Source organism: Topomyia yanbarensis, chromosome 3, assembly GCF_030247195.1.
Source record: "Topomyia yanbarensis strain Yona2022 chromosome 3, ASM3024719v1, whole genome shotgun sequence".
Classification (NCBI taxonomy): Eukaryota; Metazoa; Arthropoda; class Insecta; order Diptera; family Culicidae; genus Topomyia; species Topomyia yanbarensis.
In genome coordinates, this window is record NC_080672.1 from 94613607 (window position 1) to 94636905 (window position 23299).

General features: G+C 40.7%; 2 protein-coding genes across 12 annotated transcripts in view; both read right to left on the reverse strand.

The window, feature by feature from the left end:
• Positions 1 to 13976: 13976 nt before the first annotated feature.
• On the reverse strand, positions 13977 to 16960 carry LOC131689492 (protein escargot-like). The gene is made up of 3 exons (XM_058974613.1): positions 16690 to 16960; positions 16466 to 16583; positions 13977 to 15880 (listed from the first exon to the last, which is right to left on the reverse strand). Exons 1-3 carry the CDS (start codon positions 16725 to 16727, stop codon positions 14213 to 14215), a joined length of 1824 nt encoding a protein of 607 aa, XP_058830596.1. The 5' UTR covers positions 16728 to 16960; the 3' UTR covers positions 13977 to 14212.
• A 4395-nt stretch (positions 16961 to 21355) lies between these two features.
• Positions 21356 to 23299, reverse strand: part of LOC131689490 (uncharacterized) — a 141193-nt gene continuing 139249 nt past the window's right edge. For all 11 annotated transcript variants that reach the window (XM_058974602.1, XM_058974608.1, XM_058974607.1 and 8 more), the window contains one exon: positions 21356 to 23166. In XM_058974602.1, coding sequence (XP_058830585.1) covers positions 22652 to 23166 — 515 coding nt within the window. In that variant the 3' untranslated portion in view covers positions 21356 to 22651. The remainder of the gene's footprint in view (positions 23167 to 23299) is intronic.

The following is a 23299-nucleotide window of genomic DNA, read 5'->3' on the forward strand; positions in this document are numbered from 1 at the left end:
TTGTTAATTTTAGATAATTAAATCTTACCTGACTAACCTGTTAAGGGTTCACAGTTAGAATTTTAAAAATATCGAATTTGGGGTATTATCTGAAAGTAGTATATTATAGACAATACAGTAGAAATGTCAAAATAATAGCATTCTTTCTGTGGAGTGCAAAACAAATTGAATTCAAAACTTAAAACACGTTTTTTGGAACCATATTTTCGAAGTCGATGATCACTATAACTTGAAAACAGCTTTACCGATTAGTTTGAATTTTTTGTCACTTATTCTGTATGTTGTCCTCCGGATTTGTTTGAACGATCTTGCGAGTGAAATTTGTGAAACTTTGAATTGTCCGAATCCGTAATTTTTCGAAGAATCAATATTTTTCAAAAACGTCCGCGTCATGGCATTAACTAATGATCCCTTCTTTCATAGATTTCTTCTATTAAAAATATATATGAACAAATCTTATATAACAATCGGAAACAATCTCATTTCGGATGTAATTTACTGGGATGAGGTTATTTTACGGTGCGGACATCAATGTGTTGTCATAAAGATGCTCTTGTTCCATGTATATTGTCGCAAGATGTTCAAAACATGGAAAAGCGCACCCTATCATATAACGTAAGCAGAAACGACATAAACTACTCAATTTTCGAGAATTTTAAATGAGCACTGGAACTCCGGACAAGCGACCATCAGGAATTTTGCTTTACAATTCAATGATTATTTCCATTTTCTTAGTTTTCGTTATCCTTGAGCTTGAACTTTACGTTAAAGAGCGAGAAAATGTCTTGAAATACTGAATCGATATTTTTTCAAATATTTTTACAGAAGGAAAACTAGGAAAGCAATGAAAAAAATGAAAAAGTCTCGAAAAAATTAATCGAGGGTAGCTAACAAACCGAAGCTACAACGGAAAATTCTTCTTGAAAATTTTATTTGCTAAGAGAATATGAAATAATTTTGGGCGGCTCAAAATAAGCATTAACCCTCTAGTTCCCAACACCGCCTCTAGGCGGTCTCTATAAAAATCTAAATAAAACTACTAAAACATGATTGTATGTTGTCATCCGCACTAACATTTTTTTTCCCAACGCTCACACCCTTCATACACACACACATTATTTTAATATTCGTAGCTTTCTGTCAAAGGCATTTGAAGCTCAAAGTTGAAAATTCGAGGAAAACGTGGAAAAAAACTATTTTGTGTTTAGTGGTAATCTTCATTAAACAAATTTTAACTGTTTTTGGAAATTTCAATAACTAAAAAAAATATTTTTGAGTAGCCTGTTACTAGCATTTCACTGTAGATGTGAATTGGTTTAGTGGAATAATTCGGAAGTTTAGGTTTTTTGGTAAAATACTTTGCCCGCCTATAGGCGGTGTTGGGCACCTGAGCGAAATTTTTTTTAGTCTTTAGTGATTACTTATCGTACCGAAACCAGTATTATGTGCAATTTTAGCTAAAAAACTCATGTTTTGAAAACTTTGGGTGAATGTTGCAGTTAGAATATGGATATTCTTATCATTTAATAATATTTAGGGGAGTCTGGGGCTAGTTGACAGAATTTTTTTTTCTCCTTTTGTATTAGACATATGGCGCTGTCTCTAGTTCTGCACTTCAAGTACTGTTTAATCCATTCTCCAATTTGTTTATGTTGCATTAAATTCTGTTTCGTACACGTTGTAAGCACGCAGAAAAAAGATTTGTAGGTTCAATAAATTTATGCATTAAATTCAATAAATTAAATTATTGGTCGGGAGACAATAAAATTATTTATTGAATTCAATAAAATTTATTTATTGTTTCAATAAAACAAAATTATCGTTCCGTTTTTTCAATAATTATTTTATTGAAATTAAAAGAAAATTATTGATACTAAAAATGTATTTATTGAAAGCAAAAATTTGTTGTTGTTCTAATAAAAAAATATTTTCAAACCAATAAGTTTGTTTGTTAAAGTGATAAACAATAAATGATTGGATTCAATAACACATATTTTTGTTTTAAATATGCTAATTTTTTCTGCGTGAGTGATATTGAGTTTTCGAGCGTATTAGAGTGAAGAGCCTACTTTACTCGTATTAGGAAGGGTGCCTCACAATTTCATTAATTACTCGGAATACAATTGATGTAATGCGTATGAATTGGCATCAATATATTTGCTTTCTTCTTATGAACCATTATGATATCAAAAATCGCCATTTGAACTAATACGTTGAACAAAGATGGCTAACGCCGCTCTAACTCATTACCCTAAGTAACGTTCTTAAATTTCAGCATTTTTGTTATTTAGGGCGAGTTCAAAGCTATTCCACGAATGACTAGATTTTTCGATAGCGCGCGAAAGGAACTTTCCTCGGCCGTATATGTAATATACGTAACCACAAGTAAAATTTGTTTTTTTGTTTGTTTACTTCGGAGTTTCACCTGAAAAATTTCGAAAATTTAGCTTTTGAATACAAATTGTGCGCCGAAATTAAAATGCACGATCATTGAGGCTGAAAAATAATAATAAGTATCATTGATTTGCAGTTTTATTCAAAAAACATCTCACGCGATCCATACTTTATCATCAAAACTGGCCAGGTGGCATCATTGTGCGTATAGTCGTAAATTAGCGAGATTTCCGCGTCACATATTTAAAATTCTGTAATGCAGACAACAGTCCGCTCTTTTATGCAACGCATTCACTTTTACACGATCTTCTTAAATTAAAAACATAAAACATGATAAGTGAAACCATCGCCAGCAGACCCTGGACTCCCCTACTATAAATTAGAAGTCAATAATTAAACAACCAAATCACTAGAGAAATACTCCTTACAGTTTAGGTATTTTGCGTTCTGATGGAGTCCAAAATATAAGAAACCATCTGTATTCGCTTATGTTGAAGTAACTAGAAGAAAAAGAAGTTTTTGTTTTTTATTCGCCCAGGTGCCCAACACCGCCTCTAGGCGGCCTACTAATTTTAAGGTCTTAATGAAAAACCCATTACTTCCAAGAATTTTCAACATTATTTTCGTTTTTCTCATCACAAGGCCCACCTCCAAAAGTTTTTTCAAGCCAAAAAAAAATTTGGGCGCTAGAGGGTTAAGTGTACCGAACACTTTACTTTGTATAACGGATACATTAACAATTCCACGCGCACATCGTTGAAACTGAGTTATGCTTCAACTCCAAAATATATGAACTGACAGTAGTTGAGGACAGAACCTTGCCCAAACTCGGGCCAAAGAAAAACGGCATAAGGTGGCTCGTAGCCCGGTTGGGACCGCGGGGAGGTAAGGGATAGCAGTTATGTATCAGATATGAATGGCGAAATAGTTTGGCCTCATGTACAGTAACGCAGCTATGCTAACCCTGGCCCCAAAGATATCATATACATTAAAATTTGATTGCGATGCTGGTTTAAATAAATGATGATGTTTAAAACTTAAATGTAAGACATACGGATAATCATATATTAAAAATCCAATCAAACAGTACAGGTAGTAGTGGTATTTTGTAATTGTTTATTTGAAACACCTTAACACGTTAGCAAAACTGAGCCGTGGATGTTTTATGTTTTTACGGCAAATCAAAATAAAAGCAATACAAAAAAGCAAAATACTTCGTTGTTGATAATGTCAGTTGGTTTCGTGGTACTGAGCGCGATCGTTGTTAAGTTAGTATTTATTACTGCCTGATCCGTCATTGGTTAAGCATAAGACGGCTGTGTGCCGGTCATAGTCGTAATAGATGGAAATTTCTTAGCAACCTCTACGGTGTAGAGGCAAATCACAGAATTGTCACGTACTGGGTGCTGGACTCAGAGCGTGCGGTTGGCCGGGTTGGCCAACGCCAAGAGCGCCAGCCTTAGGGGGGCGCAGAAATCTTGATCTGTTTAAAAAAAACAATAAGAATAAGTTTAAAAACAAGCCAGGATTGGTGCGACATTTCAAGGTATGTACTAGACTGTTTCACATAGAATACGGACACTTTATTTATTCTACATCAGCGTTTTAGTGGTATTTGTGTATTTTCGATAGCGAATTATTTGGGAAAAATTGATGGAAGAAGAGAAAAGAAAATTGATCCTGCACACCCACGTTGAGAACCGAACACTAAAGCGGTTAGACGCAACATTGTGCATTGCAAGTTGTGGGAAAAAAGTATATTTTCTTAGTGATCGTATAAATATAGGAATAAATTTTTTCACTAAAACTGCCATAACAAACGAACAAAACGCACCAAAGCTTCGAAATTTCGAGAAACATCGTTGATTAAGTTTTAAACCAAACGCTGAAAATTTGGTACAGTTTGCTCGAACGAAAAAAAAAAGTTATGCTGAAAAAACAGGGTGAACGTATAAATGTGGGACACTGTACGTCTGTTGTCCGGCATATTTATCGCATAACGAATCATCACCCTCTGATGATTTTGAGTTGGTTCACACTTAGAAAAAATGAAAATTACAATTCATGTAAACAACATTGCGACGTATTTTGTTATTACATGTTATTACATGTGATTTAAGTGTGTTGTATCATACTCTGGCAGGCTTCCACTCATCAGTGATGCAAATGTTCATCTTAAGATTTGGAGAAGCTAAGATATCAATTTGAAAGCTATTAAATTCATGGAATACGGAAACAGTACAAATCTGCATTTATTAAATGTACAGATACTTTACACTCACATGTTGTTTTACTTTTTAAACCATCAATGTGAGAATTCCTGCTGTATGGAGCGACAATTTGAAGAGTAGAGTAGTAGTAATTTGTTACACTGATGGTTCTTTGCTAGCGATCCGAGCTGTTGCTAGTGTCTATTGTCATTAAACGAGATAAGACCAATCCCATTCGCTTGATAGATGCTGTACCGTATTCCAAGCAGAAATCTTCGCGATTCTGTGCGGCGTGCAATCGGCACTTTAACGGGGAATTTGCGGTAAAAGATTCTATTCTTGCTCTGACAGTCAAGCTGCGGGCGCTGCAACTGACTTCGTTGGTCCAGAACCAGTTCTACCACTGTCGATAAGTTGGGTGAAGCTCAAGATTCGCTCTTGGGTTGCATTCGAACATTCCTACCATTGGCAAAGCTATTGCAAACATGCGTTCAAGAAAAAACTTTTCTTCCGGATGTGAGTCCGAAAATGTTTTTTTTTCAAGCACAATAGCAGTATTCAAGTCAGGGCACTGACTGGACATTGCAAACTCAATTATAACATGGCTACTATTCAGCGTGCTCAGTATTGTTCATGTGATCTTTGTGAATTCGATTACGGTATCTTATATCATTTGATGTGTAACTGCCCTGCAGTAATGCAATTGCGTATCTGAACCTGTGTACAGGGACTCAACTCAAGAATATGCTATTGTTCCAAGCCAAGTGTGGTAAGGAGCTTTTGGCTTTATCAGTTGCGTTCATTAGTATAGCTTTTTGTGTTGTGGTTGTATTTTGTTGTCATTTTCCATCTCTCTACCTTTTTCTTTCAACTCATTTTCCTTTGCACTTTTAGATAAGTTATGAAATAACCTGGCAATGAACAAATGCCCGAATAACATGGGGAACGCGCCAATCGAGCTATATGTAATATTCTGGTAATATTAGTGAATGAAAAATATATAATTTTACAAACTTCAAAAGATCAAAAATTCAAAACCCTAAATGAACCATATTCAGCAAATTAAAAAATATGCCTATTTATTACTATTTTTCGCTAATAAACGCAAGAAAAATATTTTCAAAGAAATAGTAATTTGGGTTGTAAAACTGACGTTGAATGACCCCTATACGCTATTCATTCCAAGAAGCATATTTTGCGCAAAATAACAGACCGGAAAGGTGATATATAAAGCCTATGTGAGCGAGTTCGTGATCTATTTTAAAAGTTGTTTGAGTTTTTTGCGTTTTTTGCATTTTACCTTTCAGGATGTGAGGCTGAGGGCTGAAAAAATCGAGTTTTCACTGTACACAATTGCTATTACAATAGTTTGAAAGCACATATAAAAACTTGATTTTTCGATTTTTATCCCTCTTGGCATCACTATGCACCGATGTAGCAAATTATGTATACGTAATTTTATATTCGACTCAGATTTCAGATTGACACAGATGAAAGAGGCATACAATTTTCACTTGTTCATTTCAGAAGTCACATTAGTTAAAATTTGCGGCACATTGCGGCAGCTAGTTCTAACTAGAGCACGCAAGTGTAAATAAAATGATTTTTTAACTTTGATTATAGAGGTTTTAGTCTTAGGGTAATTCGGCTCTTTTCAGGTTAGAAAAATCTCTTTTGGAAATATCTAAAATAGGGAAATAAATACCCTATATGCGGGGTTGGAAATCGAACCCAGTTGAGCTGCGTACAAGGTAATCGATTTACCAACTACGCTATGCCCGCACGCCTAAAATAAATTTGACGTATCCAAACAAACATTTAAAAAACTCGGAAAAAGGAAAAGTCTAATCTTATGTCTGTTTTTATGTGGTAGCTCTTTAATACGGATTTTTTGGTGCTCGGTTATATACGACAATACGTTATAAGAATATAAAAACAATATTTTCTACAAAAAACCTTTCAGAAGCTCTTTCTTCGTCCATACCACTGACTTTTTAACAGTGTACCGCAGATACGAAGATCCTTCGATTGCATCCACGCAGTACATCACACTTTATAATAATTGATAAAGTACTAGTGTTAGTGTAATTTATAAAGGCATTGCATTCATACCATTGAGCTGAAGAATATTTCGATTCAATTTTTTTTGCATTTGTATTAGTTACATTCAATTTCCGTCGTCCGCGCAGTTGCCTCGCAATCACGCAATTCCAACCATAGAAGTACAACTGCGCACTACACAGGACACCTCGAGCTCCCTCTTTTTTTAACTCAACTTTTTATTCGCATCTGCCTTTTCCACAGACCGGCCGACATTGAGAAATTGGAGGGAACAAGACGGTCACACCAGCAATACTGTATGCCTACACCGACACAAACCTACACGTGGCGATCCACCCGGGTGATTGCGTGCGCGGATAGACGCACAATGAGTAGCATAACGATGTTTTATGTACATGAGGGTTCAAATCAGCTGGTAGCATACTCGAACGAAGTATAGATATAATAGATCGAAAAGGGACGATAAAAATACCCATATACCTATGAAGAAGGGATATGATAAATGAATGAAATGGATTTCATTGCAGCACAGGTAATAAGCTGAGTACCGCAAGACAGAAGGGTGCGCGACAACCATAAATCCCGAAAAGGTTTACGATGGCCGTGAAAGTAAATAAAGCTCAGCTCGGCAAGACGCAAAATATAAGAAAAACGGTAAGGCTAAACCGGATTTATATTTCTCCTGCAAACATGATACATTTGCATTATCCTGCCGGCAAACTGCTATTTTTTATTTCACAAATTCGCCCCTGTACTGCTATGAGGCGTCCGGATAGAACGGAAAACTGACCGGTTTAAATGTCCTTCTGATCGGATGAAAGAGTCTTATGTATTTAAATCTGTTTCATTTTTCGTAGACGAAAGCTTACAGACGGTTGCTTTTATTCTTTTTGTTGTTCACTAGATTGAAAAATGGGCTTTTCCATTGCGTCTGTTCAGAAGGTTTGACCTTTGGAAAATTCTATAAGAGTTTGAGAAGCTGAGGTACCTATAATATTTAAGTCTGCACGCAAACCAAAGATCCATTTCATCTATAAGAAAGATTCTTATGAATCTTCTAAATTTTTGTTTTTGATGAAATGCCACAACTTTTCTCCAGTGTAGATTTTTTACGCGCAGAGCTACTTATTCTCTTCGACTCATTATCTGATAGTTTTCATGAATTCAATACGGTTATCGAACAATATTTGTTTGGAAGTAATGCATGGGAGAATATGTAAGCCTGAAATTTTTATCTTGCTCTAATTGCCAATGAAAAACATGGACATTCACAAACTGACCACAACTGCAAATGTTGGGGATCTTGCTCGTCTAACCTTTAGCCACAGACTAACACTATGCGGGAAATCCCTCAAAAAACATCGATCTGGCAATTTTCCCAAAACACTAGCTCCACCTTTTATTTACAGTCCCAAACACTCATTTGCTGGTGGGTTACCCCTGAGATTTGGAAACAATTTATTACTAGTTGTCTATCCCCAATATGCTTGATCATATGTCAGTGGCGCCATAATTGCAAATGTGTCCACAGTCCCAACTACAATTATATTTAAAATGCCCGTTGAAGCGGGTGAAGCATTGTTTTTGAGTGTTATGTCTTTTAGCCTGTGTTTCTATTTTAAAAAATATTATGTCATAGTGTTCCTAAGACATTTTTACACATAAAAACATCCAATACTTCATTATAATTTGAGCCAACTCAAAGATATAGTGATTTGAAGTAAAAAATTCACAACTTCTCATCACGTTTCTCGTTGTATTTCAGTAGTCAAGCAAATTTCAAAATTCTGAAAACTCCACTTTGTAGAGATTTTTCAGACGAGTAATGCGGCATATCTAACTTAGTTAACCCCAAAACGGCGTTTGTCACAAGGTAGCACAACAGCGACGAGATGGCACATGTCCGTTGAAATTACGGACTTACAAATACAAGAGTACTACGGAAGAACAATTTCATTTCTTGTTAAATGCTAAAAATTACCATTTTTGCCTTTCTCAATAGAAAGGTATAGCAATTGCTCTGAAAATCGACTCCTTATCCGAGGTCCGGAGGGCCGAGTGTCATATTCGATTCATTTCGTTGATCTCGGCAAACGTCTGTTTTTTTTTTTCTTATTTTTATAGTAAGGTTTAAAAAACTTCAAAAGCCTGGCCTGTAGTGTATTGGCACTGTGTGGGATTCACGTTAGTGCCTAACCACTAAAACATTCCTTACTCTTTACGCCCTTCTCCCCCATGGAACAACGTGAAGGTATTGCTTCGTAGGAGGGTTCGTTGTGCTTTCGTCGCACCTCTTTCTTCTGCTCGATCTCGGAGCCTCACTTGGTTCATGAAATTGCTCGACCTTTGAGCTTTGATTTAACTCTCGACTCTTCTCTTGCTTCTTGTCTCCATCTATTACGTCGCCGTTTTAGCTCTCGTCCCCGTGAGCCGTTTAGGTGCTGATTCTTTAAGCCATTTAGCTCATGTTTCCGTGAGTCATTCAGCTCCCGGTCTTATCACGATCTACTTGGACAGTCCCCGACGGTGAACTCACCTTACTACGACCGATAGTTTCCCGACGGAAGAATTTCTCCGACACCGATACCCGCTTCCTTGAACCATTTAGCTCTCAAATTTATCGAGATCGACTCGGATATTATCCTATCCTATCTGACTGAGATTTCCCTGGTAATGGCATTTCTCCCTTAACCGGTGTTCGTTTCGTGAGCCAATTAGCTCTTCTTTTCGTCACAATTCTGTCGGGTAGTCCACGGCGGCGAATCTACCCTGCCGTGAATTCCCCGGCGGTAGATTGCTCCCGATACTGATATTCGTTTCCGTGAGCCATTAAGATCTACTCGATCTCGTCCCCGGCGGTGAACCTATGCCTATCCCACTCAACGGGCTAGCCAGTAGGTACTGAGGTCTATCCAGTGATTCCGAGTGGAGCGTAGCTTCCGGTTCACTGACACCCCAACGACCCACTGCTGGCTATTCGACGCGGTCTACTCGGTCTAATCCCCGGCGGTGGATCTAGCCTACACACGATCTGACCGGTAGGGTGTCGAGGCCGGTTCGCTGGCGCCCCGATGATCCTTGGCCACTTTCTCTGCCGCTTGGAGAGTATACTCGTAACTACTCTGTTGTCAGCGTCCCAAATATGCTCGTCGTGGCGCATCTCTTCGACGATATTGTCCACTGTCACACCAGGCATACCCCTTCGGACTTCTTCGAATCTGGGACATTCGAAGACCACGTGTTCCGGTGTCTCTTGCACGCTTACACACTCCGGGCAAAGAGGTGACGAAGTGTGTTTGCAGGTACTTCCGGAAGCATACATGCCCGGACAAAAACTGCGTGAAATGGAAGTTCACCTTTCCATGCTTCCTATGTACCCAAGCAGACACATTTGGGATGAGTCGGTGGGTCCACCTTCCTTTCTCCGCGTTGTCCCACTCTTGCTGCCATTTAGCCAACGAATCCGCTCGGACCAGTCTGCTTGCATTACGAGCATTTCTCCGCTGGTGGCATTCCACGTCCTCTGATTAAGCGATGCAGATGGGGATCATACCGGCGATAACGCATACTGCCTCCGACGATATTGTTCTGTAAGCACTCGCGACTCGTACGGGTACCAGCCGGACTGTCCTGTTCAGCTTTTCATGGTTCCGCTTGGTTTTCAGCGCAGCACCCCATGCAGGAATCCCATATCGGAGTATCGGTAACGAAACAGTAGACGTCTTATCGCTATTGCATTTGTTGCCTTCGCTGATTTTTCGCAGACGTAGTCGGCGTGGTTGTTGAAGCTGAACCGGTAGTCGATTATCACTCCAAATTGCTTCAGTGCACGCTTTGATGCAATGACGTGCCCTCCGACGTTGATCTGCATCCGCCGAACGACTTTGCAGTTGCTGACTAACAACACCTCTGTCTTGTGGTGAGCTATTTGCAGCTTGAGCCCGTTCATCCAGCTCTCGATCGCGTCTATTGTTTCTGTCATCGACACCTCCATTTCTTCAAGTGTCTTACCCATCACAGTTTGTGACACGTCGTCCGCGAAACCCACGATTTTCACTTTCTTGACCAGCCGCAGTGTTAAAACCTTACCGTACATCCCGTTCCAAAGAGTTAGACCGATAATGGAACCTTGAGGAACGCCCGCTGTGACTCGCATTGACTTCTGCCCTTCGCTCGTCTCGTACAGCAGCACTCTGCTCTGAAAGTAGCTCCTTAGGATCTGGCATAGATAGTCGGGAACCCTCATTCTGTGCTGTGTTGGCTTCCCAGCTGGCGCTGTTAAATGCATTCTTCACACCTATCGTGACCACAGCGCAGTATCGATCTCTTCTTCACTTCTGTTGAGATGCCTTTTCAGCACTCTCGAGCACTGTCCGAATTGCATCCACTGTCGATGCTCCTTTGTGGAATCTGAACTGCATCTTGGATAGTCCGCGCTCACCTTCCGTGAATTTCGTCAACCTGTTAGCGATGATCCCTTCCAGGAGTTTTCCGAGTGTATCTAGCAGACATATGGGTCTGTACGAGGCCGATAGTCCGGTGGCTTCCCTGGCTTCGACAGCAACTCCACCTTCTGGACCTTCCACATTTCGGGGAAGTTGCCTTCATTTAGACACTTCTGCAACACCATCCTGAACATGTCCGGATATGCCAAGATAACAGCTTTCAGCACCACGTTTGGTATTCCATCCGGACTGGGGACTTTCTTTGAATTCGGGCGCTTCGATGTTTCTTCTAGCTCGTCGTTAGTCACTTTCCGATTGTCCATGTTTGCTCCTTCTTCTTCGCCGTACGGTGTTGGCAGCCAAATAGTTGGATCGTGCTTCGGGAAAAGGCCCTCGACGATTATCTTCAGCTTACTCGGGCTAATTTCGGCTGGCGTCGTCAAGCCCTTCATTTTCGCCGTCATGACTCGGTATGCGTCGGCCCAGAGATTGGTGTCTACTTCTCGGCACAGCTCCTTGTGACAATCTGACTTGCTAAATCTGATCTCCCGTTTTAAAGCGGCCTTTGCTACCCAAAATGCTGCCTTGCGCTCTTGTCTATCTGGCTCCGATATCGCTCTCTGGGCCCGCCTTCTCTGGCTCTGAGACAAGCAGCAGCGTCTCCTTCCACCAGTAAGCTGGACGCCGTTTGCTGCGTAGTTCCTGTTTTCGCGACACTGTGGCATCACAAGCCCCCACAATCCTTCTTGTTAGGTCAGCCGCATCCACGTTCTCGGTCCCGCCGTTCGGCCGAAGTACCTCAACGAAGAGATCTTTGTTGAAGGCATTTGCTTTCCACTTTCGCTCACCGGTCTTCTTTCTCTGTACTGCAGCAGGGTTCCGTTGATCGAAACGGTAGCGAATCGCCTGGTGGTCACTATGCGTATACGTTTCGAATACTCTTCAATCCATGATCGCCGTCAATGAAGGAATACACAATCGTACATCTAACTTCGCTAGAGCTTTCTGCAGAATACACACTCTTGTGTTGGTTACTCTACTTCCCCACTCCACAGCAAAGGTGTTGAAGTCACCTCCAATGACACCTCCTACCGATCAACTGCTAGGTTAACTTCTCCAGGAAAACAAAAAATTACAACTGAACGTGCACGGTACAAAACAGCGGTGAGCATAATGTTGCGTAAACAAATACACTCTACGGCGTGTATAGACGAAAATGAGTATATTTCCTCCCAGTGATCAATTGATACCCAGACGGGTTACATGATCAGACTTCGCACTCGTTGAATGGATGCAAAGGAGAAATATGCGCGGTAGGCGTGCAAAGAAACTGGAGAATGGCGACCCAAGCTCGTGTAACCTGGAAATCTAAAATAGATTCGATGGAACTCGTTATATTGTTCATGGAATTAATTTGGTTCCGTGGACTCCGTGTCGTGAAATATTTCACAAAACAAAACAGTATATAGCCGATCAATTCCATTGCTTGATCCAATACCAGATATCTGCTACGCCGCCATGGTTTCTATGCCAACATCTAAAACGTCGCGTTAGGGTCGATCCACAATAAACAAAATCAATTTCAATCGACACAATTTTGTGATAGTCGAGTTCGTTTAATTTGCTGGTGCACCATGGTGTAAAGTTTCTGTTATTCACCGACATGCCCAAAACAACACATTTCTTCAATTAGTTATCCAGTATTTTCACTGTTTAACAAATGTCTAAAAATTGAGTCATGCCGTACGGTATCTGTCTAGTGAAAATCGAGCTTCGAGCAAAACAAGCCGAACAATTTGAACTGTCAGTGGGGCCCATAATTTGTGTGCCCGCTGAGATGTTGACTTCAATACAAATGGGATAAGGGTGCCATATACGTGTCCAATACAGTACGATAGTGAGCTCAAGAGTACAATATGAAGTACGAGAATGGTAACTCAAAACCCGAAATCACGAATATAACAGAAACATTAAATCATAAATTCGATTAATGATGATAAATGCATTTTAGATGGGAACGTGTTTTGTCAAAACATCATCAATACAAGATATAGGGTAGACGAGCCCTTATTCATCTCATTAGTCAGTATGTCACACTATTTCGTTGATAACTCGACTTAGAGTGACTGGATTGCGGTTAAATAGGTGTCATCATCTTTGCTACGTTCCTAAGAAGCAGAACAGTTAAAAATTTTGCCTGGAAAATGTGAAATGCTCGTGTTTGAGCGAAGTGAAAAGTCGAGTACAACGTACCCTTATTCATCCTACCATTTGAGCTAATGCGTTGAATAGAGATAGCAGATACTGTTCTAACTAATGTGTTCAAATTGGTGAGATGAATAGAGGAGCTAAGATGAATTAGGGAGCAGTTACCCTACTATTCATGATCTCAGGATTTTGGTCATGATTTTTATTTGACGAAATAGTTATGTTTTAATTAATTTTTGAACAGATTTTGCGCAGCGAGCGTACAAGGAGACTGAAGAGTGGCGACCCAAGATGGACCATAGTACAAACCTGTACTTATGACACAGACTAACAGACATAACACTATGAGGGAATTCCCTCAAAAAACATCGATCCGACAATTTTCCCAGAACACTAGCTCCACCTTTTATTCACAGTCCCAAACACCCTCAGGTTTGGGAACAATTTTACACTAGTGGTCTATCCCCCATATGCTTGTTCATATGTCAGTGGCGCCATAATTTCAAATGTGGCCACAGTCCCAACTACAAATATTTTTAAAATGACCGTTAAAGCGGGCGAAGCTTTGTTTTTGAGTGTTATGTCTGTTAGTCTGTGCTTATGATTCACAACTTCCGGATTGCTCGGTCACGGTGGTGATAACGACAAAGTCAAAATACTAATTTGTTTAGTTTATTCGGCAACAGATTGTACAAATATATGAAAAAAAAAATATTTTAAATTTAGCTGTTAGTTACAAAAATAGTACGTATAAAACTGATTATTCTCTGTATGTAATAAGATATATAGGACTTAGAAATAACTTATTAATATTACACAAAACCTGGTCATACCTTTTGATTAAATGTTTGCATTAGTTTACAGCTTACCCATAACATTTAGGTTGTTATGTTTTTAAACTAACATCACCGGGGGTGTGTTTAATGGAAGTGGTTGTGCCGTACTGACAGGTGGTACATCGTGTTGATGAATCTGTTGAGGATGTTCAACTACGGGTGGTGCCACTGCTATCGCAGTAGCTGCTGCTAGTATTGGTTGATGTTGTTGATGTTGCGATGAATGAGCATGAGTTGTCCCAACTGCTCCTGGACTATGGACTGTTTGCTGTATGTGGGGTGAATGTTGCTGATGTAAGGGTGGCGGGAGTTGATGATGATGCAAAGGTATCGGTTGGTAGCTTGATTGGGCTGGTGCCGGCGAATGTGACTGCGGGGAGGGCTGGTGGGCTGTTGGGTGGGAGGAGCTCATCTGATGCACGTCGTAGTCCATCCTTTTGTGGCAATGTTTTTTTACATGCACATGCAAATTACTCGGTTGGGCAAATCCTTTGCCACAGTTTTTGCAAACGTACGGTTTTTGCCCGGTGTGGGTGTTGATGTGGATTTTTAATTGGAACGCTAGTGCAAACAGTGTGTGACAGTAGGGGCATTGGAACTTTTTTTCGGAAGGAATGCCTTCTCGTTTTATTCGTTCCTGCGAGTGAAGTTTGGTGTGAACACTCAGATTGCTAGGATGGGCAAAGCACTTGTCACACAGTTGACATTTGTATGGTCGTTCCCCCGTATGTGTGTTTGTATGTAACTTCAGATTTATAGCGGCTTTGAATCGAGCATCACAGTATTGGCACTGAAAACGATATTCGGTACGGTCTTGGTTGGGACAACCACCTTCTCGTGGTGGACGACCGCGGCTTCGTTTGACGAACCCATCCGGAGTCAGTACAGTTTGTACCGTATTGGTAGATGAATGTTTCAAGTAATCCTCATGACTTTGTTCTCGGTCCTCCGAAGAATGGTCATCATATCGAGCAGAATGGGGATCCATCTGTTCTAATTTGATCTTTGGTTGAGGGGCCCAACCGCCATAAATAGTTTCATGTTGGTATTCTGCGCCTCTAGCCGAGCTTTCCCCGTAGGTCAGTATGGTTTCAGGTTCATCGATCATCGTGCTGCTTTCGGAGCAGTCAATCGATCTTTGTGATTTAATTCCGTCAATAGAATTCTCGCCGTATTTCACGACAGGGTGGTGATACTGGTCGTATTTCTGTTTGGGAGGACGACCACGCTTCCTCCGAAAATCCGCAAACTCAAATTGTTGCGCAACGGAATGCTGCACAGAATACTTAGTGTCCGGAGGAAACCCGTCGGCTGATGCTACAGTAGAAGTTGATGAAGCGCCCATACCGTACTGACTGTGATGATTATGATCTTCGATACTATAGCTGAGCTGCTCCGTTCGTCCCGGAGCTATGGCCGCTTGATGGTGCTGTTGAAATCGTCCGTTCGTTTCTCGTTCGTCCGATTGTCTTTCTTCTGAAGTGTTGTATTCGGAAGGGTCTTCTACCGGTGCTGCTGCAATTTCAACAGCCGGTTGTGATTCAATTATTTCCTGTTTAGGGTTTTGACTAGCTGCCTCAGTGGGCTGTGGTTTGGGAAAATTATCTGCAATACGACGGATTATTTCATCATTTTTAATGCATTGCCAACGAAATTGATAGAACTCGTCCAATCGAGCTTTACAGATAGTGCACAGCGAGGACGGAATGCCAGTCAGTGGAGTTATCTGCAAAATAAAAATTTTATAGTTGAAATGATACCGGTGGAATATTATGTATTATGACGAATTATTTTTAATCAAATTTCGACTTGGATTCTTAAGACAAATGTCAATAAAAACAAACGGCATTCAAAATAAACTGAACGACTATCGTATGGAAATCGTATCAATATTGCTAGATTACTAATAAGACTGTACAAATCTAGTGTATTCCAGTTCATTTGATTTGATTAATTCAACTACATTGAATGGCACATAAAAAATTAGTAAAGGATCATCCACCATAGGCAAGTAAAAAAGGTTAACCAGATAGGATCAGACTATTTTGGTAAACTACTGTTTAAACAAAGTTATACTCATGTTTCTATAAAGGATCAACATCAAATTTTGAACTGCATATTCGTTAGAAAATTTAATCAAAACAAAAAGCAACAGGAGTTTCCGAGACGCACACTGAATAAATAATGTAAATTATATGCAAAACCGCGCGCCTCCCATTCTCCGCCCTGCGTATACTAATACACGACCGACACGACCATATTTGCGAGTTCCATCCATCGCCATTACCCTCTTCCCAAGGACTCTCCTTACCTGCAGCGTAGTACATTCGAAGATTTTCTGCAGCAAAAACTGATCACGCTGGTCATAGCAAATTGGCTCGGTAATCCCATTGGCCGATAAGCACAAGCGGCACATATTATTGCTGTTACTGCGAAAGACAACAGTGCCATTACACCAAGGCAAAATATTACGATTTAGATAAAAAAAATTAAATCGTGTATTTTGTTTACTCCCTAGTGGAAGCTGAAACTTACGCCATGATTATTGCTTCCTTCAGTAGAATATTTTCCATTATCCGAGTATTAATTTGCCGAAGCTGGTCGCTCTATTTGTCCAGTAATCCTGGCCAATTAGGCGTTTGTTATTGTTTTGTTCACGCAGCACTGATTTTTCGCCGTACCGCGGTCGAAGATTCGTGTATTTATTATTTTATTATTTCCCTCGAAGTCGAAACACATTCCGATAAAGTTCACATTATTTTTTCCTTTATGATTTTTATATTTATTCAGGTTTCAATTCCAACTTGTTTCCTTAACTTCTGTTGCATTGACAAATCAACGCTTTTTTGTGAAAAGGGCGATACTTACAAATGTAAACATAAGGCTTTTTCATACATGCGAATGAGGGTTTTAAAACGCAACAAATTAACCTAAAAATTTGGATTCTACGATATTGCTTTCTTAAACTACAGCAAAAAATACAACGGGCGAAACTGTATTTTTGTTTGTTTATTTAAAGTTTCGCCCTCCACGCTCCAAACAAAGAAACAGGGCGATACTTTTTTTGCTAGCAGTTTAGAGGCGAAACTGTTTTTTTCGTATTTTTTTAGGATTATCAAGCTGATACCAGCTGTAAATAGTAACAATGATCACTATTGAAAAAACCCGGACGAAATCGGTGGAGTAAAACGGTAGTTATTGTAAAAAAACGTAAGGGCGATACTCCAATGCTGATAGGTGAGACCGAAAAAGTAAACAATCGCCAAAGGGGCGATACTATCATTTTGACAATTTCAGAGGCAAAAACAAATTTTATTTTAATAATTTCAAATACTATAGGAAGATTTGGGTTTCGATCACTGAATCATGCAATCTAGTATGTAAAAAACACAATAGTTCGTAAATAGAAAATAAAACCAAGTCCGGAAATATTCACTGTTGATTTTCTTTGAATGGTGTCACTGCTAGTATCGCCCTTTTCAAGAAAAAGCGTTGAAATGGTTATATATGTGTGAGTTGGCCATGTGCATGCCGTGAATGAAATACACTGCACGTCTCACATTATAGATGGCATCGTAGTTGACTATGGGCAGAGGACACGATAATCATTCTTTTAAAAAAAAACTGAAAAGAAACGAGATTTTCTTGGGTCTAAGTATGGATTTAAGGAGACTTTGGGTTTTTTGTGTTCTAATAGTTCCTACGGGGTAGGTTCGAGAATACCTATCGCTAATTCTATTGAAGAGAACTGATAAATTAGAAGTAAGAGCTGCATTTCATGACTTTCCGATACGCAGTTGACAAGCTCAATATGAACTTCAACTAATGAAAGCGGACGGATCCAAATCGTTTGATCCATAAGTAGCTTCAAAGTACCTTTAAACCTGATCGCTATGTCGCTGTCCTCCGGGTGGTACGTTGTATGAATACGGTTTAACACCGAATCTGACAGGGACAAAAATATTCACTCATACAGCGATCGCGCTCAGTATGTCCAAGCCAACAACCTGTACCACCAGCAAAGAAATGAAGGGCTTGAATTGGCTGCTATATATTCTGTAGTGTATTCCGTCGATTCAAGAAATAAAATCTCGATTTTTTGACCTTGTACATAAACTAGACAACACCCTATCGAATGTTTATTTTAATAAACGTCAAGTAAAGTTAAGGTATCCACAATAAGAGTTCAAATTTTCATGTTATTAAATTAAAATGATTTTCAATTTTATTCCTACTTCAGTTTTCCTTTTGGTAAAAAATGCGGGCCCCCAAATAGGACCCGGATGACTCCCCCTCCCATCGGGCCTGGTCGGAGCTGAGCTGTTCTTCGACTTACTGAAGCCAGGTTGTGTCACTCTCGCCGACAACTTGCTACAATTACCTTGGATGGGTGGTCGCCGGAGTGATAAACGACGCCATCGTATTCAACGTAGCCATTCAACAATCCAATGTCGTATCCATCGCCCGTGTAGAAAAGACGATGCACCAGTTTTGGAGCATTGAAGAAGTTTCCGGAGTTATGCTGCTGTCTGTAGAAGAGGCCATGTGAAACACATTTCCTTTCCACTGTCAATCGCAACCCAAATTTACGATTTATCGTTAGCCTACCTCTGAAGGAAAATGTCAGCCAGATTGGCGATTGTCGTGCCTTAGCTTTGAAACGATTCCCGATGCTTGAAAAACGACTGCAGCGTGACGCCGAGCTTCAATCCAATCGGGCACGCCGTTTTACGACCGCATAGCTCCAGCACCAAGTGTCTGGTGTTCGACGCAAGCGCCAGGTCATCGTCACCAAAGCTATCGCTCAATGAAGTACTCAAGGTTGGTTCCATTGTTCATAGGGGTCTGTTTTCCATTATATTGAGTTTCCGGAAGCATGCTGTTGCCTTTTCGGCAGACATGATGAAAACGTATCGCCAAATACTTGTGGCTCCGGAAGACACGTGCTACCAGAGAATATTTTGGAGAGAATATCCAACTCAACCGCTACGTGTTTTAGAACTGGATACTATTACGTACGGTACAGCATCTGCTCCATATCAAGCCACCCGATGTTTGCTACAGCTCACCGAAGAAGTGTCAGCAGACTTTCCCATTGGTGCTCGTATCGTAAAGGAAGATTGTTACATCGACGACGTGTTATATGGTGCGGATACTATCGAGAAAGCCATCGTCAATGTTGCTCCAGCTGAGATGAGCAACGATCAGCTTCTCATCGCTCATCAACGTCAACTGTCAACGCCGGCTCGACCAGCGACCAAACTTCGAGATTGCAAGGTTTTTCGATCCATTGGGATTGTTCTCACCGGTGATCGTGGTCGCTAAGAATTTGAGGCAGCAGCAATGGAAGACTAACGCAGGATGGGATGATATCCTAATGGCGACGGTTGCAAGAACCACTGCCTCGCCTAAATTTCACTCAGGTTCCACGATGTGACTTTTCCGAATGCCGTGGCCTTCGAACATCATGGGTTTGTTGATGCTTCTGCCGTTGTGTATGGTACCTGTCTTTACGTACGCAGTATTTTCGTTGACGGTTCGGCACAATTGAAACTACTCAGCAGCAAATCAAAGGTTGCACCACTGCATGAGGTAACAATACCGAAGAAAGAATTGTGTGCTGCTCTACTGCTAAGTCGTCTACTGGAAAAGGTACTACAAGCCATACAGATGACGTTCCGAGAAATTGTGCTCTGGTTCGATTGCACAATCGTCTTGGCCTGGCTGTAGAAGCCTGCCGATCGTTTGCAAGTAAAGCAAGTGCAAGTGGAGAATATTCCGCAATCACGAATCGTGCCATGTCCACCATTCGCGCAGTGACTGGTGTAGACTACGCGGGTTCTTTGTTGGTGAAACAAACTCGTCAAGGCGTATGTAGCAGTGTGTCTGCATGACCACCAAGGCCGTACACCTCGAAGCTGTTTCTGATTTGACGACGGATGTGTTCCTAGCATCACTCAGATGCTTCGTCAGTCATAGAGGATTAGTACAGCAGTTGCATTCTGATAATGCACCAACTTTAAGGGAGCGAACCACGAGTTGAACCAGCTGTATCGTCTTTTCCGAGATCAACAGTTTTGAGCAGCACGTGAAATCGGGTTGCATTTCATCCCTCCTGACGCCCCTAAATTCGGCGGGTTGTGGGAAGCAGCAGTGAAATTCACACTAATCAGCATCTCCACCGATCCAGCTGATCCACAAGTAATAACACCAGCACACTACCAGATAGGTCGTCCGCTCATCACACCAGCCAAGCCATCTCTGGAAGACATCAAGGCCAACCATTTGGGTTGATGGCTGCATTTGCAGCTCATGCGTGAGCACTTTTGGCGTGCTTGGAGACGGGATTACCTCAACATGCTGCAGCCACGAAAAAATTGAGAACAATGCCGATTCTACGCCCCGGAATGGTTCTTCTTCTATACGACAAGACACAACCTTTGAACTGGAATCTGGGACACTGTCTACCTTGATGCTGAGGGCCTAGTTCGAGTAGTGGACATTTTTGTCGATGGCTACACCTTTCGCCGCCCGGTCAACAAGATTTCCGTTCTACCCATCGAAGACAACTCCATCGCTGCCAACCGAAGACGAATCTGTTGTAACATAGTTCCAGTGGGAGTACCTTCCATCCGTCACAGCATATACTGCTTTCCTTTTGCGCAATGACAATTGAGCTGTGTCGCATTGCACTGTTCGTGTATCAGTGTAGCATGCTGTTCATGTATCAATAATAATGATGTAACTTATTTCCTCCTAGCCAGCATATAAATTTGCGCTGCAAATCAGCAACATCGTCAGTTTAAATACAATCACGAAGCAGCAACAACCTAATAAAGGAATAAGTTTAGTATTATCAAAATAAGTTATTTCATTTGGTTTTATACGCCACCAGTCAGCGTCATCAGTGCGAGCATCGCCGGAAAAGAAAACAGTCCTCAAGTGACCATTGCGATTGCTCTCAACATACAGTCTATCCGGAAGGAAAAAGAATACCAGCTGAGGTCCGTGAAGAAACCCTGAGAATTTTCTGTCGTGACTCAGCCCTCCACGTTCCACTAACGTTCCCCTAGTCGGAACAGCTTCACTAAAAAGTATTTCAAAAAATAGTGCGGCCCACTTCTTATGCCAAAACAGGCTCATTACTATACTGATTGGAAAGGAGATTTCGGACATCCAATGATGCAAACAACACGCCATATTTGCTGCTTCTGCATTTTTCCTGTTTTAATAGATATTTAATATCTTAATTATTTCTCAATTCATTAAATGTAGAATAGAATATATAATACAATAAAGTAATGCGAACCCTGTCAAATCTGGGTTGTTTCCAGTGAATATTTCCTTTTCTTCTCTATTCTGTCTTTGCGAATTCATTATCGTTCATTTGTATCATTCGTTTGAACCACTTTCGCATCATCCACACATCCATCCGTAAAGCAGTCCGTGTTCGTCTCTCTCGTTCATCACAATTGTAACCAAGCTCTCTAATCCGGTTCATTACTTTTTTTTTTCGTTTGCATTATCAAATCTCTTCAAGTGAACACATCCCTACGCATATTCCCACATCCCCTGTTATCATCAATGCCCTAGATTTCTGTCTTTGAAATGTGTAGTTTTATCTTTTATCGCTCTTGCAACTCTGAGAGGAAGAATTGACACATAGCAACAAGCACATAATAAATTGCATCATATGGTGGGAAAACGCTAGTTTCCTTTCCCAGCGGAATGAGAAAACAGAAACAATTTACATCCATCTAGATATATTTCCCTTGAGTGGAACCAGTCACGCTTAGCTCCTATCCTCCCTTTCATTGGCCATTTTTCTTTTCCCCTGCATGCATATTTCGTCTAGAAAATAAAGCGCCTATCAATTATTATACTTAGTTATTCGAATATAAAATATACACGAATGTTTTCCCTTTCTTACAAATCTTTTCCTTCAGCAGTATCTACTAACCCAACGCGTTTCTGAGTAAATAGCTTTTCTTTCCTAGGGACAAACATCTTTATTTTTATATCTTCAGAAAAAAACCGTCCAGCAGAATTCTTTTTTTTTATTTTGACGAGCCAAAATCTTAAGCTTGTTGGTTCTCACGTCGCAACCTAATGTTGGCGTAACGGGCGAGGGCTAACGAAGATCAAATACAGAATGTGTGGAACAGCAACAGTAGTGAAATCGCAACGATAATTTTTGAAACTGGAATGCCATCGTCACGTGTTCCACACAATGTGAAGAATAGTTTTATTTTCGTGTTTGAAAAATTAAACATTCCATAATATAACAGTGTAGAAAATTAAAACATTTTTGGTTTAGATTTTGCAAGCAACATTGCGATCGCTGGTAGGAACTGCCGAAAATGGTAGCTTTATATAAAACCAGTTCTCACTAGCAGTAAATTCCTCTAGCAAGATAAACACTCTAAAGTCAGACCACTACTACATATGTATCTAATTTACTGTAACGTTACCTAATGCTGTGGCAGCACATCAGCCTCTACTTGTTCGTTTCATTCACGATCGTTAGCGTTGGATCGGGATCGATGTCGGGACCACTGCCGCCGCTGCTAGTGCTACCGACTGTGTTGTTGTAGTTACTGTAGGAAGCGGTAGTGATCGTCGCCGGATCGAAGCCTCGGCTTACGGTTAACGTGGGCGATGTGATGTCTGGGATGCCACCACCCTGCACCGCTACCGCTGCATGCATCGACACCGGAACCTGCTGCTGCTGTTGTGCTTGCACCGGTTGTGCGGCTTGAACAGCTGCCACCGGTGGGGGTTTCATATCCTCTTTCTGCTGTTTGAGAAACTTTTCCAGCTCAAGGAAGTGACGCAACTTGAGCTCTTCGTGTTCGATGTGCTGGCGCTGAAGCAGCAATTGCAGCTGTTGACGTGCGCTGGGCATTAGCTGCATGGTGCGGAGGTGATTCTGGATGGCGACTAGATTCTGGCCAATGTCTTCACTGCTAAATGATTCCAGGGCGCTTTGTTCCGAGTAAATGGCAGCGGTACCTAAAAAAACAGATGATTAGAATAGCTTTACATTTAGAATACAATGAATCAAAGCATGGAAGCCATGAAACAAAGTCAATAAACCGCTTTGCGCATGTGACAGATTCCAGGTGACGATTGGTTTTTTTTTGTG

What these genes read in the sequence shown, in the direction of transcription:
- LOC131689492 (XM_058974613.1), bottom strand. Translation starts at nt 16,727, where the DNA reads ATGGAAAATATTCTACTGAAGGAAGCAATAATCATGGC. An exon ending in AAGGAAGCAATAATCATGGC is followed by an intron (nt 16,584 to 16,689) that starts GTAAGTTTCAGC and finishes TGTCTTTCGCAG; the next exon opens with TAACAGCAATAATATGTGCC. An exon ending in TCGAATGTACTACGCTGCAG is followed by an intron (nt 15,881 to 16,465) that starts GTAAGGAGAGTC and finishes TTTATTTTGCAG; the next exon opens with ATAACTCCACTGACTGGCAT.